The following is a 17,873-nucleotide window of genomic DNA, read 5'->3' as shown; positions in this document are numbered from 1 at the left end:
CAATTCCTTTTAAAAATAATTCTAGTATTCGTTTAGAAAATACTATTTTTGGACCGTCTTTGAGACATAAATTAGTTTCAGTTTCACTTTTAGACAAAACTGATTATTCATTTCAACAAAATATTGGTATTCTTAAAATTTTCTATTATTTACATGTTGTTGCTGATGCCTTTTTAAGTGATGGTCTATATCGTTTAAATGTGTTGAATGAAATTTTTTCTGCAATGCATGTTGAAAATATTACCCACAAAAGGTCTGCTATGAGTAAAACGTCTTACCTGTTATGGCATAGACGTCTTGGTTATATTTCTAAAGAAAGAACTGAACGGTTGGTAAAGAAAAATATTTTACATGTTCTTGATTCAAAATATTTTGAAACCTGTGTGGATTGTGTTAAGGGTAAAATGACCAAAGTTAAGAGAAAAGGTTCCACTAGGAGCTCTGAACTCTTAGAAATTATTCATGTTGATATTAGTGGACCTTATATACCTACTTTGACCAATAATAAGTATTTTATTACTTTAAATTTTCAAGATACTGTTATATATATCTTTTAAAAGAAAAATCTAAAGCACTTGATAAGTTTAAAATTTACTAGACTGAAGTTGAAAAACAGCTTGGGACGTCCATTAAGATAGTAAGGTCATATGCAAGTGTTGTTGGTTGTTTGATGTACATACATGTTTGTATAAGGCTTTGATATATCATTTGTTGTTAATATGTTGGTAAGGTTTTCTTCTAATCTTGGATGGGCACATTGGGTGGCTGCAAAGAAAGTGATGAAATATTTACAACGCAATAAAGACTTCATGCTTGTGTACAAAAAAGTTAATAATATGGACCTACTGTTATATTCAGATTCTGATTTTGGAGGTTGTCAAGATACTATGAAATCAACTTCTGGGTATATTTTTATGTTGGCTGGAGGTGCTATTTCTTGTAAAATTGAGAAACAGAGTATCACTACTACATCCACAATGGAAGCTGAGTTTATTGCTTGTTTTGAGACTGCTTCACATGTTATCTGGATGAAGAATTTTCTTACTAAATTGCAAATTGTAGATTTTATATCTAAGCCAGTGCCTATTTTCCGTGAAAACAGTGCAGTTGTGTTCTTCTCTAAGAATAATAAGAGTACATGAGGCTCTAAGCATATTAGTCTTAAGTTTCTTGAGGCTAGAGACATGATAAAAGAAGGTGATATATGTATTGAACATATTAGCACAGAATCTATATTGGCCGATCCTTTGACTTAAGGTCTTAGGCATGTAGTGTTTAATGAACATGCTAAAAATATGTGTATTTTAGAGTCTTTGATGTGCTTTAGTCAGTGGGAGTTACTTTGTAATTGCTGACTGAGATATTGCTTTTAATAAATTCTTTTTTTCATGCAAGCTTGTGTTATTTTGTACATTTGTTATGCTTATTGACTGACATGATAATTTATTTATTTTTATTTCAATTGGATATTGCATATACTCATGCTATCTTTGAGTTTTGCTGCTTGTTGCCTTGATTATCCCGGGGAAGGCACAAGGGAAATCACCTAAGGTGATATGATTTTAGTGTCATTTAATTTGGAGGCTTCTAAGGTGATATGGTTATTATATCACTTGGAAGATTATTTCTTTATAAGAGGTGTGACTCTGTTCACCTTGATTAGAAAGATAGTATGCTTAGCACACACGTTTGATCCATGTTGATGAAAACTCTAGCGTATGTGGTCGTAGATAGAATTCATACTTTAAAACGGTCTGATGCCTGCTACGATTCATTGTTAGTCTTCTCTATTGAGAATAGATGGATTGTTATATGGGTCATTCTATCTTTGGCTATGTGAGTAGTGTGGCCACTGTAGAGTCTAAAATCCTTTTTCAAAATCTTTTTGTTAAAACTCAAAAGTTTTAAAATTGTTTTCTTGTCCTCAATTAACGTTGGCGTCCAAGTGGGAAAATATGAGAATTTGGACTTACGTTAATTGGTTATAGCCTGAAAGGATAGTGACGTGGTCCAAGTGGTGGATAGATAAAAGACCTAATATCAAATATTGTGTGTGTGGATAAGTGAGGCTCAATAACTATTGGTTTGTGATGGGTAGACACTCTTTATAAATAGAGGTCAACCCCCCTTTTCCTAGCTATTAGAAAACCCTAACATATTCTGCCTCTTGAATACGTGGTAACGGTAGACGTCTTATCAGTCAAGTTCTCCGGTCTGTGAGAGCGCGTAGCTAGTGGATCGTGGAAGTTGGTCTCATGCTTAATCGACGTTTGTTGTCGCTGCTGAATCCATGAAGTTTAACAGTACGTTTCCTTAGATTCTAACTCAAGATTATGATCTTATATCTGTATGATTATGTCTTAATCTCTGCTATGACTGCGAATTAATAATCTAACAATTTCCGCCCATTGACTAGGTTTTTTAACTATGTATAAGAAGGAACATATGTATATGATATGTTGAGTCTTTGTTTAAGATGAAATAGTCTTAAAATTAGAGTGAATGAGAAATGGGATTTGGATTCGGATTTGGTCAAATGATCGATCGATTGATTAATTTTTTGGACCAAATTTGTTTGTTAATAGTGAATATTAATGTGATATAATCTGTGTTTGTAACGGATGTTTTCCAATCCGTGTATTGTGTTGCAACACTAAACAACAATTGCAGCCTAGTGCACCTCCCACAATGGTGCAAGTGCTCCTCCCACCAAGCAAGTGTATATACCACCATGTAAGTGCTTTCTCCATGATCTAGCGCTTGTTGCACCATGGAAGGGGCGTATTTCTCTCAAATAACTGCTATAAATAGAGCATAAGTTGGAGAGAAAGAAGAACACATCGGAAAAAACACTTGAAACACTCTGTATACACTTAATATACACTCTGTATACACTTAATATACACTCTGTATACACTGGATATACACTCTGCATATACTGGATATACACTCTGTATACACTGCGTATACACTGGAAAAACGAATTGCAATTTGATATTCTCTTCAGTAAGAATTCAACATTGGCTATACTTTGCATTCCTTCCTCTCAGAATTTCCATTCGACTTCTGAGTTGTCCTCCTTATTCTGCATTGTTTTTAACTACAAACAAAGCATCCATAAGTGTGATTTGCTGCCGAACTTTGTGTTCGCTGAAACACTGGGGTTTGAAGTACCGCTACACCAGTGTGTAATTCGTTCTATCCTGGGAGGAAATAATCTATAACCTTGGGTACTAGGAGGAGATTAAATTCCTTAAGGAAACACTTTGAATTCAGTGGGCTCGAATTAATTTCTGTTTTTTATTTATATTTATGTTATAAGCTAACGTTCTAATTTCCAGAATCATTATTTACAAGTACAGAGGAGCAACAAACTTAAGGAATTTAAGAATTTAAGAATTTAAGAATTTAATAATTTAATTTCTGTAGTTGTGTTACTTTTATTATTCTGGAAACTATAACCTTTGTGGTTTTTTGTGTACTCCCGTTTGGAGAGTAAAGCCTTCGTGGCGGTTTGTTGGAGATTAAAATCTACGTGATTTTTACTCCAGTTTAAAGTCTTCGTGGCATTTTGTTGGAGATTAAAATCTACGTGATTTTTCACTCCAGTTTTAAACGTTTATTAAACGTTTGATTGTGTCATTTTTACAGTAAAAATGGCGAATGGCAGAAATCAAGTTGTTCCGATGATGACTGCCAACGCATCGACAAGTCGAACTCCGGCGTTGGCACCGACAGAGAAACCCGGAAAATTTTCCGGGATGGATTTCAAGCGCTGGCAGCAAAAGATGTTCTTCTACTTGACTACGTTATGTCTACAGAAGTTCATCAAGGAAGATGTTCTTGATCTTCCAGATGAAACTCTAGAGAATGATAGCTTTCTCGTGATTGAGGCGTGGAAGCATTCTGACTTCTTGTGCAGGAATTATATTCTTAGCGGACTGGAGGATAATCTGTATAATGTATACAGTGGCGTGGAGACGTCAAAAGAACTGTGGAATGCACTTGAAAAGAAGTACAAAACTGAAGATGCCGGGATGAAGAAATTCGTCGCCGCAAAATTTTTGGACTACAAAATGGTAGATAGCAAGTCTGTTATTACCCAAGTCCAGGAATTGCAAGTGATTATTCATGATCTACTTGCTGAAGGTATGTTTCAAATAAATACTGATATTGAAAGTAAATTTTTTACTAATTTTACTAACGGAATTTTCATTGAAGGTCTTGTCATCAATGAAGCATTCCAAGTAGCAGCAATAATTGAGAAGTTGCCTCCATTGTGGAAGGACTTCAAAAATTATTTGAAACACAAACGAAAGGAGATGTCCCTTGAAGATCTCATTGTTCGATTGAGAATCGAAGAGGACAATAAAGCTGCTGAGAGAAGAGGCCGTGGAAATTCAACAATAATGGGAGCAAATATTGTTGAAGATAACAAAAAGAGAAAGAAGGCTTCTGGTCCGAAATACAACCTAAGCAAGAAGCGGTTCAGTGGAAACTGCTACAACTGTGGGAAAATCGGACACAAATCTACGAAGTGTCGTGCTCGGAAGAAAGACAAGCAAAGGGGTCAAGCAAACATGGTAGAAAAGTATGATGATGATGATGACTTGTGCGCCATGCTTTCTGAATGCAACCTGGTAGGAAACCCAAAGGAGTGGTGGATTGATTCTGGAGCCACTCGCCATGTTTGTGCTGTGAGGGAAGCATTTTCTACATATGCTTCTGCTGGACCCGAAGAGACGCTCTCTATGGGAAATGCTGCTACAGCAAAAATTGAAGGATACGGTAAGATATTTCTCAAGATGACTTCTGGCAAGGTCATAACTTTGAACAACGTCCTTCATGTTCCCGAGATTAGGAAGAACTTAGTCTTTACTGGACTTCTTGTAAAACACGGTTTCAAGTGCGTTTTTGTATCTGACAAGGTAGTAATTAGTAAGAATGAAATGTTTGTAGGAAAAGGTTACCTTACTGAGGGCCTTTTCAAGCTGAATGTAATAGTTGTTGAAACTAATAATAAAACTTCAGCTTCTTCTTACTTACTTGAGTCAAATGATTTATGGCATGTACGTTTAGGTCATGTCAATTATAAAACCTTGCGAAAAATGATAAACTTGGAAGTATTGCCTAAGTTTGAATGCGAAAAATCAAAATGTCAAATATGTGTGGAATCTAAGTATGTTAAACATCCTTATAAGTCGGTTGAAAGGAATTCAAATCCTTTAGACTTAATTCACACAGATATTTGTGACATGAAGTCAATACCATCTCGCGGTGGAAAGAAGTATTTCATAACTTTTATTGACGATAGTACTCGATATTGCTATGTTTACTTACTTAATAGTAAAGATGAAGCAATAGACGCATTCAAGCAATACAAAAATGAAGTTGAAATGCAACTTAACAAGAAAATCAAAATGATAAGAAGTGATAGGGGTGGTGAATATGAATCTCCTTTTGAACAAATATGTTTAGAATATGGAATTATTCATCAAACAACAGCCCCTTACACGCCCCAATCCAATGGGATTGCGGAAAGAAAGAATCGTTCATTAAAGGAGATGATGAACGCATTGTTGATAAGTTCTGGTTTGCCACAGAACTTGTGGGGGGAAGCCGTTCTTACGGCCAGCCGAATACTAAATCGAGTACCCCATAGTAAAACACAATCCATTCCATATGAAAAATGGAAAGGAAGGAAGCCCAACTTGAATTATTTTAAAGTGTGGGGGTGTTTGGCAAAGGTGCAAGTTCCTAAACCCAAAAGGGTGAAAATAGGACCGAAAACAGTTGATTGTGTTTTCATAGGATATGCAACTAATAGTAAAGCATATCGATTTCTGGTTCATAAATCAGAAAATCCCGACATTCATAATAATACGGTTATAGAATCAGATAATGCTGAGTTCTTTTGAAAATATATATCCGTATAAAAAGGAATGCAAGTCGATTGGTGAAAGATCTAAATGACATCGGGAAGAAACAAAAGAAAGTACATTTAATCAGGGGGATCCAAGACGTAGTAAACGTCAAAGAACGTTTACTTCGTTTGGACCAGATTTTGTGACTTTCTTATTGGAAAATGAGCCTCGAACATTTAAAGAAGCTATGTCTTCTTCGGAATCATTGTTCTGGAAAGAGGCAGTCAATAGTGAAATAGAATCCATATTGAACAACCATACATGGGAATTGGTTGATCTTCCTCCTGGAAATAAACCTTTGGGTTCTAAATGGATTTTTAAGAGAAAAATGAAAGATGATGGCACTATTGATAAATTCAAGGCAAGACTTGTTGTCAAAGGGTATAGACAACGAGAAGGTCTTGACTACTTTGATACATACTCCTTAGTTACAAGGATTACGTCCATACGGATGTTAGTAGCATTAGTTACAGCGTATGGTCTTGAAATTCATCAAATGGATGTTAAAACGACCTTCTTAAATGGAGACTTGGAGGAAGAAATTTACATGGAACAACCTGAAGGGTTTGTGGTTCCAGGTAAAGAAAATAAGGTATGTAGACTTGTTAAGTCCCTTTACGGACTAAAACAAGCACCCAAACAATGGCATGCGAAATTTGACCAAACAATGTTGTCAAATGGTTTTAAGATAAATGAATGTGATAAATGTGTGTACATTAAAAATGTTCCAAATCACATAGTCATTGTTTGCCTATATGTGGATGATATGCTGATAATGAGTAATAACATTGCCAACATAAATGCTACTAAGCGTATGCTAACTAGCAAGTTTGATATGAAGGACTTGGGAATTGCGGATTTAATTCTGATGATTAAGATCCAAAAGACTCCTCAAGGTCTGGCATTGTCACAATCTCATTATATTAAGACAGTACTTGAAAAATTCAAGCACTTGGGCTTTAAAGTTGCAAAGACTCCAATTGACGTGAATCTTGCACTAGCAAAGAACAAAGGCCAAAGCATATCACAATTAGATTATGCTCGTGTGTTGGGATGCTTAATGTACATCATGAATTGTACACGACCAGATATAGCTTGTGCTATAAGTAAACTAAGTCGATACACAAGCAATCCAGGCCAATCTCACTGGATGGCAATGAAACGAGTTTTGGGATACTTAGAACATACCCAAAACTTTGATTTGCACTACAGTAAATATCCTGCGGTGATTGAAGGATATTGTGATACAAATTGGATCACCGGTTCAACTGATTCGAAGTCCACAAGTGGATATGTATTCACTATTGGTGGAGGAGCGGTATCTTGGAAGTCGTCCAAACAAACATGTATTGCCCGCTCTACAATGGAGGCTGAGTTCATAGCCTTAGATAAAGCCGGTGAAGAAGCTGAATGGCTCCGGAATTTCTTGGAAGATATTCCATTTTGGCCCAAACCGTTGGCACCAATATGCATACACTGTGATAGCCAAGCGGCAATTGGAAGGGCTGGGAGCGTTATGTATAACGGTAAATCTCGTCATATACGACGAAGACATAAAACCGTTAGGCAACTTCTCTCTAGAGGAATTATCACGATTGACTATGTAAAGTCAAGTGATAATGTGTCAGATCCACTTACAAAAGGCCTAACTAGAGAGGTAGTTGAGAAATCATCGAGGGAATGGGACTATGGCCGAGAACAAGTCATTGTGGCGGTAACTCTACCTAGAAGACTGGAGATCCCAAGATCTAGGTTCAAAGAGATCAAACAAGGTCATTAATGACGGTTCAACATTGTCAACAAAATTTGTTTTAGTCCATTCTCGTGATGAGACAATGTTCAGTACCAAGGATAAAACATTAAGGCTTTTTAATGATTTCTAAATTTGATACAGGGTATATCAAATAGTGTATCTACGGGATGACACGTTTAGGAATCACCTATGTACGTGTGAAGTGTTAGATGCTTCAAGGAGAATTTTGCAAGGCCAATTCTCCACGCACTTATGAAACCAGGCAGTGTTCATGGCTGAAACGAACACAACAATGAGAACCAAAGACGGTTAAGGGTTGATTGTGTGACTTATGGTTGTCTAGGTATACACTAAAGTTCGACGGTTCAAAGATATCAAATCTACCGATTGATCAAGTATATCCGACATAAGTTCACTACGGAAAGTTCAAAGGGAAACCTACTCATCCAGATGCAATTAATCCTTGTTTGCAAATCACACAAGTTTTTTCATGCATACTTCCGTGATATAGCCATTCCCCATTCATGTGGGGGATTGTTGAGTTTTTGTTTAAGATGAAATAGTCTTAAAATTAGAGTGAATGAGAAATGGGATTTGGATTCGGATTTGGTCAAATGATCGATCGATTGATTAATTTTTTGGACCAAATTTATTTGTTAATAGTGAATATTAACGTGATATAATCCGTATTTGTAACGAATGTTTTCCAATCCGTGTATTGTGTTGCAACACTAAACAACAATTGCAGCCTAGTGCACCTCCCACAATGGTGCAAGTGCTCCTCCCACCAAGCAAGTGTATATACCACCATGTAAGTGCTTTCTCCATGATCTAGTGCTTGTTGCACCATGGAACGGGCGGATTTATCTCAAATAACTGCTATAAATAGAGCATAAGTTGGAGAGAAAGAAGAACACATCGGAAAAAACACTTGAAACACTCTGTATACACTTAATATACACTTTGTATACATTGGATATACACTCTGCATATACTGGATATACACTCTGTATACACTGCGTATACACTGGAAAAACGAATTGCAATCTGATATTCTCTTAAGTAAGAATTCAACATTGGCTATACATTGCATTCCTTCCTCTCAGAATTTCCATTCGACTTCTGAGTTGTCCTCCTTATTCTGCATTGTTTTTAACTACAAACAAAGCATCCATAAGTGTGATTTACTGTCGAACTTTGTGTTCGCTGAAACACTGGGGTTTGAAGTACCGCTATACCAGTGTGTAATTCGTTCTATCCTGAGAGGAAATAATCTATAACCTTGGGTACTAGGAGGAGATTAAATTCCTTAAGAAAACACTGTGAATTCAGTGGGCTCGAATTAATTTCTGTTTTTTATTTATATTTACGTTTATAAGCTAACGTTCTAATTTTCAGAATCATTATTTACAAGTACAGAGGAGCAACATGGTATATAAACATATAGGTATATATAGTACCCATATAACAGTTTTCACCTCACCTTCCAGATTTTCCTAAAACATTTCCCAAGGTAGATTAGTATGATATGTATATGAGACTCTCATGCTTACTGTCCCTTGGCTAGTTGGCCTAACAAGCCACCGGTTAAATCTAAGTATAGCGGTGACCAACCCGTAAATTTGGACGGGTTGCTCCGTCCAGTTTTACGTGGAAAGAGGCCGTTGATTGGAATAAAAAAATTAGGGAGAATTAGATTCAAATAAATTTTCTGGATCCTCTCTCTTTCGAACTACGAATATGGAATTCATAAAAATAGCTCTTTGATATTTTGATCCTCCCCAAATTCAACTACCCTGTCCCTTAATTTGATACCCATCAAGTAGTACTAATATGTGCCAGAGGAAGAGATCACCATAATTCATGCAAAAGCGTCGTCACGTAACATCATATTGGCTTCCATATCCCTGCAAAAGCATAGAGCGTTAATGGCATTTCCTTCTTTTTGTTGATGTAATTGAATAATACTAAGATTCTGATAGAAAGAAAGGGAAATCATTAATTTGCTAATAGCGCATAGCAGCACAGAGCCGTCACTTCCAGTGTGGTCCATCACAGCTTATTTTGATGAAATTTTCTCACCATTAATTTCGGGACCATTTATAACACTTTTGAATAAAACTTTTCTATGTCTCTTAAATAATACACAAACTTGGAATTTATTCAAATGCGTAAAAGTTGCATACCATTTCCACATGTATATATAGGACCACATGCATTTTTTTTTTTTTTGTGGAATGAAATTTTTTTATTCATCACCAAAACAAATACATTGAAGTAAAGCAAAAGACATCTCTACCACCTGACTATATATAATTCTATACTTACTCGTCTAGGCATAAATAAGTCTATTTGCATCCTATATTGTACATGTATTATTTCTAACCTCTATTTAGCTATATACTTATTCTATCCATCTTCTATCCTTGTCCCGCTTCTTTTTGTTGATTATCTCCATCACACGAATTTTGCATTCCTTTTTTATTCGGGCACATATCTTGCGAGGCCTAGGCACATCACATTTCCATAAAGTTTCATTTCTCCCCCTCCATATGTGATAACTCAATGCAGCCAATATAGCATAGGAGAACTCCCTTCTTCATTTGCTCCCCATATTCCTACCAATTTTTTTCCATAGATATTGCCCTTCATAGTTTGTTATGCTTATTTTCAGCTATTGCAGAACTTCATTGATACACAACTTAGAGAAGTGACACTCATAGAACAAGTGCTATATTGATTATGGAGCATTTCCACACAATACACATAGGCCATCTGAACTGATCCCTCTGTTGGTTAGCCTATCCTTAGTTAGCAGCTTCCCTTGCATTATTAGCCTGCAAATGAAGTTATACTTTGGAACATTTTGCACATTCCAAACCAATCTTCCCCATTGGAAAGTATCCAGAGTCCCTCTCAGCCAAGAGTACCCTTTCATGATTGTATATCCTCCTATTTGTCTTTGCCATCTGCCCTGGTTGTAACCTTCTGCAAGTTTGTCTCTTACATGACATATTTTTTTCCAATAGCAACTACTATCCTGGGGTACACTATATAGCCACCAATCAGTATTCTTTAAGTATATATGATTGATCCATTTAACCCACAGAGAATTAGCCTTTGTTGCTATATCTCAAACATACTTCCCTATTGCAGCTTCATTTCAAATTATACAATCTTTTATTCCTATCCCTCCCTCTTGCCTTGGCCTACAAACAAGATCCCAGGCCACTAATGGTCTTCTATTTGTCTCCACCTTGCCATCCCATAGATAGTTCCGACATATTGAAGTGATCCTTTTGAGCACTGCTTTGTAAAGTAGAAAGATTGATGCCCAGTACGTGTGGAGATGCATTAGCATTGTGTTGATCATTTGCACCCTCCCAACATAGGACAGATGTTTTGAGCTCCAGCTCCTTATTCTTGTTATTATATTATCCACTAATACTTGGCAGTCCATTTTTGATATCTTCTTCGATGATATTGGAACTCCTAAATATTTGAAAGGGAGGTTGCCTCTACTATAACCAGTTATTTCATACAGATTCTCTATCTCCTTAGCCTCCATGTTAACAGTATATATGTTCGATTTCCCTGCATTAGTTGTAAGCCCTGAAGAGTTGGAGAATGTTTGGTCCCCTTAACATCAGCATAATAGATTGGTATTCATCTTTGCAGAACAGGAGCACATCATCTGCAAAGCAAAAAAAAAAAAAAAGAATGTCCTACAATAACTTTTATATTAACCATGTTGTGTTGAGCTCTTCAATCCATCTAATAACTAAACAAGCTATGGGTTTCGTGACAAATTCAGAACTAATATCATGTTATATATATATATATATATATATATATATATATATATATATATATATACGAATTTCCTAGTAAAAATACCGTATCTAAGCAAGAGTAATTGGGTTCGGCTTAATCCGCACCTAATTATAAGCTAGCTCTGCCTCTCTACATCGAGTATCCACTACAAAAAACAAAAAATCATATACGGCTAATAATTCAGCACAACCCTAAACTTTAACTTGTAAAACTGTTAAAATATGATGAAGGGAGTAACATTAGTTATTATATCATTAATTACTGAAGATTCAAGTACATTACGATTGAACTGACTTATAGAAACTCTTATATATCTTTATTACATTTTGGAAGTAGTCAATTAATTGAATGGTAAGCCTCAACTCTAGTCTTGTAGCTAGTTTCTGGCCTTATAACAGGGTATAGATTGAACAACGATACAGAACCTATTTAGAAGCATAGGTTCAGGTCTTCATTACAAACTCCAAAAGAGAGTTGTTAGGGTAGGCTAGGATAGGATACGAAGATGAAGATAATCATGTCGTGATCATTGGGACATACTGATAAAGATCTCATAGCTCATTCAATGATCTAGGGTGAATCCGATATTGCATTAGACTTATTACTCTCTCACTTGGTTAAGTAATATTTAGATGGGTATATTAGTAGATCCATGGTGCCAACTTAATAATATATATACCTACGTGATTTTTCATGGGTATGCAAAATTTAACTTGGCGTAGAGAGGAGTTCATTAATATGATTTGAAGTGTGTGATAATTTCATCAATATGTTTAAGCGGCTAGAGTATATCTTTCTTTATTTAATTATGCCTTCAATACACCTCCTCACGTGCTGTGTCTTGATTCATTTTGACGAGCCAAGCAAGTGAGTTTTTTTTTTTTTGGTAATGAGTGGTGGTGAAACTCAAAATTCAGGACCTCCGCTTGCTCTAATACCATGTTAAAGTGTATTGCCTTCTCATATAAAAACTTACGCTATTTGATAAATCACATTTTTATTTATTTAAGTATATCTTCAACATATATATATATATAATTCGTGCATGACCCCTAAATTCATTGTGGGAATGGAAAAGGCTGGAGAACGTAAATAATTTCCTCCTGTTGTCAAACGGTATGTTTCCAAACATATGTATTAAGGTGCAAACATTGGTTTTTGCTTCATCATCAAATTAGCAAACTCATCGATGAAATGCATGCAGCCCAGAGGCTTTTTGTATGTGGCTGATACGAGGCATACGGATTAAATACTAAATGTAAATTATAAATTCTACATGAATGTGTGAAGATTATCATTGTATTCAATACTACTCATCTTTTTGCATTTATGTGCTAATTTAGTTTAAATATCATATTAGTAAAATGATAATGAATGCATTTGCACCCACTGCTCAAATGTACTGTAGCTTCTCACACAACGTAGGTATCAATTTGGCAATAGCTAGAGAAGGTGGGTTCTCTATGTTAATCTTCACTTCTATATTTGGAATGTATAAATATCTCTATAACTATTACCCCATAATATATTAATTTCACAAATTCACCTATGGTAAATAAAATTAAAAAAGACAACACGATGCTAGAGGTGGAGCCAGAATACCAACTTATGGGTTCTCAATCTTAGAACGAAGACTTTAAATGCTAATAATTGGATTCTAAAATTGATATATATATTTAATGAATTTCTTAGTACAAATACATTGTTTGACCAAAACTATGTCGTTCTGCTGAACTCGTATCTGGACGTATACCTACGCCTCAGCCTGATATTGTTCCTATGCTATATGTGAGGTCCGATCCAAAGAAAGGTCGGACCACATTAGGTAATTTTTTCTAAAAACTACTTGTAAAAGCAGCACTAATTGGGAGTTTAATATATATTAGATTAAGGCGACTTGATAAGTTTTACAGATTAGGAACTGTTAAAGCATGACAATGCAGCCAACTGCTATATATACAATACTTATAGCCTGTATGGCCAAGCTGCAAAAATCAGCTTATTTTGAGATGCTTTTCTTAAAAGTACTTCTCGTGAGAAGCAGTTTGCGTTTGGCTAATTAGTTTGAAAAGCACTTCTGAGCAGCAATTATTGTTTGGTCAAGCTTTAAAAAACTGCTTATAAGTGTATTTTTCTCAAAAGTGCTTTTGGAGAGAAACTACTTTTTTCTGCTTCTCCAAAACTGTTTCTGCTTCTCCTCAAAAGCATTTTTTTTTCCTTCCAAAAGCTTGGCCAAACACCTTAATTTTTGGTCAAAAATACTTTTGGCAAAAAACAAAAATACTTTTGGCCAAAAAGAAGTTTGGCCAAACAGGCTATTATAGAGCTCTATTAAGAGTATATGATCACATGCAAACTCTTTGACAATGATATATAATTAATTCCTTGATGCTTGAGCTATTATTTTTTTCATAGAAATCTATAAGTCATTAATTGGCAGCAAAAAACAGATAAAATTAAGTGAAAGAACACATTATAAATGAAAATACAAAGACTGAACATAACGAAATCATGAGTACATAAGGGTCATATCACTAGCTAGTAAATAAAAGTCATGACAATCTATACGTAACATCTGTTAAAACAGAATGGTGGTAAATTCAACCTACCCACATTCTCTTTTATTGTTACATTACAGCTCCCTAGTCAGATCGCGATCTAGAGGAATGAGACACTTCTTTTCGTTAAAAAGAAAAAAGAAAAAAAAAAGGTGGTCTGGGCATGTACTAAATTACTATTACTACTACTACAGTAATTATTGAGTACTGTGCTTAGCAGAATGTCTGCTGAATCTGATGAGCCAGTTCCTCAGCACTTAGTTGGCATTCAATTCCGATCTGTCAAAGCACAACAAATTACCAATCATTAGCTTTGAAATCTTCACTAATTTAATAAAACCACACCCATTCTCTAATAAATACTACTTCTCCTTTTCAAAAGATCGTCATAGTTTGACTTGACACAAATTTTAATAAAGAATAAAAGATTTTTAAGATATGTGATTTTAAAGTTGTCATGGTGTTTGTATGATTATAAATACTTCATATTAATGAAATATTGAAAAATATCACTGTTAGTAATACAGGAAGAATGCTTTAATACCGATAGTAATTAAATTTACTGAAATAATACCGGAGTTAAAAAAAGTTACTACTACTTAAAATCTTTTGGAAGAAGTGTGGTTGTCAAGGGTGCCATATATAGAAAAGTTAACCAGAAAGTACAAATGATTGCCCACAAGTCTGTTTCACCATCGGAATCAAATGATTACTAGGAACTTTTGAAGGTATAACATTTTGTGCTAGTAAAAAATTTCCTCAATTGTCCTGACTTGTCAACTCTATCTCCATATCAAACTATGATATGTAATATATAGTCATATCTGGAATAAGCTTAGGTCAATTATAACAAAAAAGATGTATATTCAACTTCTTGTACACCTCTAGGTAAAAGTGCATTAAATGGAAGAGATTGAAATAGAAAAAATAATAAAATAAAGTGGTTTAAGGTTCTTATCATGAAAATACATTTCAGGACTTGAGCTAGCAATAAATTATAGTAGTAGAACTTACTTCAAATTTGTGAAAGATTTATACTTGGTCATAAAAGAAGGTAATAATAGTGCTAGCTGCGAAACTTTCTAGGGTGAATTCAGCTTCAAGATAGTAATTTGAGAGTTATTGAGCTAGCCTTATGTAGGTATGAATTTAAGTATACATTGACTATATATAAAAATATCAGTACAATTTAATTGAAGATAGTAACATATTTTTATTCTTTGCTTTAAACTTGTCTATTGTTATAGATCAATTTAATCTGGTCGTATAAGTAACGTACATAACTTTAAACTTATCAATTTACCTTAATAGTGAAAGAGTTGAGCATGGTTCCATCAATAGTACTGATACTAACATGTAGTATTTCCAGTGCGAGTTCTTCTAAAGCAGCAATTATCTTCACAGCTTGGCCAGGAATACGCGGCGAAACCGTCTTCAGTATAACATTAGCGCCTGAGAATTTCACCTCTACATCAGCAATTGCTGATTTTGAATTAGCAGCAAGTTCATTGACACTGTCAATGGAGGAATTAGTTGAAGAAGAGGTAGGAGATGGTTCAAGTGGAGTAGCAGAAATTGTTGGTTGCTGTAACCTGTTGTTGTTGTTATTATTATTATTATTATAAGGGCTGGTTGGTTGTGGGGTTCTTGGGCTAATTGGTAAGTTAATTTTGGGGCTAAGTGGTGGTTTTCTTGGACTAAGTGGTGAAGGTAATACTCTTGGACTTGGAATTGCTAGTCTTGGACTTAGAACTTCACTGTAAACTTTGCGCTGTTTCTTGGCTTCTAATGATTGTAAAACTTGCTGCAACTCGTTTATGTAATCCACTACCCCACCAATTATTGATGCTTGATCACCCTGATTAAACATGTCAACCCAAAAAAAAAGGAAATAAGAAGTTTAATTTATGCTAAACTTCAAAACAAGGAAATGGTTTCAGAAGTGTAGTACGTAGAACATTTCCAAACTTTGTATAAGATTTCTAGAACACATTTAGGACATGCATTCCCCCACACCCACTAATAAATTATTTCATTTAAGGTTTCTTACATGTGTAAGTTCATCAAATTATTATACAAGACAAGTAATTAACAAAAGTGTAAGCAAAACGATTGAGAACTAATTAACTTATATATATATATATATGCTCAGTGGCGAAGCCAGAAAATTTAATAAGGGTGTTTAAAATTTGAACACCTTTGCGTGTGGGTTATGCAAGGGTGTTCAAAGTCTATTTTTAGTCAATAATAAGTACTAATATTTTCCTTTATACATAGTATAATTTTTCGGCAAATGGTGGTCAGTTGACCATTCTTGAGCCAACATAGTTTCGCCCCGGTATATGCTTGAACAACAACAACAACAAACCTAGTGTAATCCCACTGGTTTTTACACTATTAATGTATTTTAACTCAGATAATCTGACTGAGTTTTCAACTTCCTAACCTTTTTTTTATTGAACTTTTACTTGTAGTTATCTAACATGATACGATTAGTGTGAAAATTCAGTTTTAGTAATTGAAAAAAAAGATTTGGACGAGAATGTAGTGATAGGTATTATGTGAAGTTTTCGAACCACAGAGAAGAAGGAAAAAAGTATAAAAGTTAATTAAACTCAAAAGCAGATATGGTTGAAACTAACCTCTAGAAAATGAAAAGATAGCAATATATAGTTGGAACAGAGAATTAGAAGCGTACTCGTTTAGCATAAAAACAAGGCATCAAAGAGCGAAGAACAGACAAATGTTCATTCATTTGCTTTCTGCGGTTTCTTTCAACTGTTATGTGAGAAATCCTTGTTTCCATTTGGTTATTTCCCTCATCTACCCCACCAATTACTGCTGCTAATTTTTGTCTCTTATTGCTATTTGGTGTAACACCACCGTCTGCTTCAGTTTCTGAGTATTCTTGTAAAGTTGCACTCGAACCTGTTGATTTCTGAGAAACCAACTTCCTTTTCTTCTCTTCTTCTTTCGAAACTAAACCATTAATTTCATCCGAAGTTGTCGTCGTCGTTGTTGTTGTTGTGGGGTTACTCATGTTAAACTCCGACGCGCCGCCGCCTTCTAAAGCCTCTAAAATACTAAAGATGTCAAATTCAGAATCCTCAAAGAAATGATCAGACAAACTCTCACCCTCCATTTTCTAGTTATGAATGTCAAGATCAAGAAAAAGGCCGAGAGTGAATGAGACTAAAAAGGGAAATATGACGAGAAAATAAGAGAGAGTGAAACTGGTTTTGGATATGAAGGAACGAACATAAGAGAGATAAAGAGAAAAGCAATAGTAGTAGAGAGAGCCGTTAAGACCAATGGGATCGATATTTATTGCTGAATATAAAGAAGGGGCGATATTGAAAGAGAATCATTAATATATAAAAATTGTGACGTATCTAAAGAGTACGAGCAATATAATAATAGGTTAATGATGAAAAGAAAAAGTTTTAGTATCGTACGTCGGCGTGAAAAATTGAAGTCGTTACGTTGGGGTGAAATTCCAAAACACCAAGTTTACCTTCCACCTGAACTTACCTTTTTTTTTTTTTTTTTTTTTTCCCCTTTAAGCTTATTTTAGCTTAAAAGAGGTGATTGGGAAATGCATAGAAAAATAAAATTTTAATTTTTCATCCTTGACAATGGGACATTGTCCTATATGAGGAGGAAAAGATTTTTGATGGGTATATATACTATTGTCCTTCTTCTAGCTATTAAAGAGTTAAGAATACGGTAAGTTTCGGCTTCGAGTTCGGGTTTGGATTTGGATTTGGATTTGGTCAAATGATCGATTGATTGATTAATTTTTTG

At 35.0% G+C, this 17,873-nt stretch overlaps 1 protein-coding gene across 1 annotated transcript; it reads right to left on the bottom strand.

Annotated features, from left to right (window-relative positions):
• Positions 1-14,012: 14,012 nt before the first annotated feature.
• On the bottom strand, positions 14,013-17,338 carry LOC107765572 (transcription factor SPEECHLESS-like). Its single transcript, XM_016584237.2, has 3 exons — positions 16,768-17,338; positions 15,373-15,927; positions 14,013-14,348 (listed from the first exon to the last, which is right to left on the bottom strand). The coding sequence occupies exons 1-3, from the start codon at positions 17,209-17,211 to the stop codon at positions 14,283-14,285; spliced, it is 1,065 nt and encodes a 354-aa protein (XP_016439723.1). The 5' UTR covers positions 17,212-17,338; the 3' UTR covers positions 14,013-14,282.
• Positions 17,339-17,873: the final 535 nt, after the last annotated feature.

Source organism: Nicotiana tabacum, chromosome 6, assembly GCF_000715075.1.
Source record: "Nicotiana tabacum cultivar K326 chromosome 6, ASM71507v2, whole genome shotgun sequence".
In the NCBI taxonomy this organism is placed as follows: Eukaryota; Viridiplantae; Streptophyta; class Magnoliopsida; order Solanales; family Solanaceae; genus Nicotiana; species Nicotiana tabacum.
Note: the sequence above shows the minus strand (reverse complement) of the source record. Positions and strands in the feature narration are given on the sequence as shown.

Excerpts from the sequence above, each read along its gene's own strand:
- LOC107765572 (XM_016584237.2), bottom strand. The coding sequence starts at position 17,211 with ATGGAGGGTGAGAGTTTGTCTGATCATTTCTTTGAGGATTCTGAATTT. Across the intron at positions 15,928-16,767 it reads CTTGTTTTTATGCTAAACGA|GGTGATCAAGCATCAATAAT; the intron begins GTACGCTTCTAA and ends ATGTTTAATCAG. Across the intron at positions 14,349-15,372 it reads TCAACTCTTTCACTATTAAG|ATCGGAATTGAATGCCAACT; the intron begins GTAAATTGATAA and ends GTGCTTTGACAG.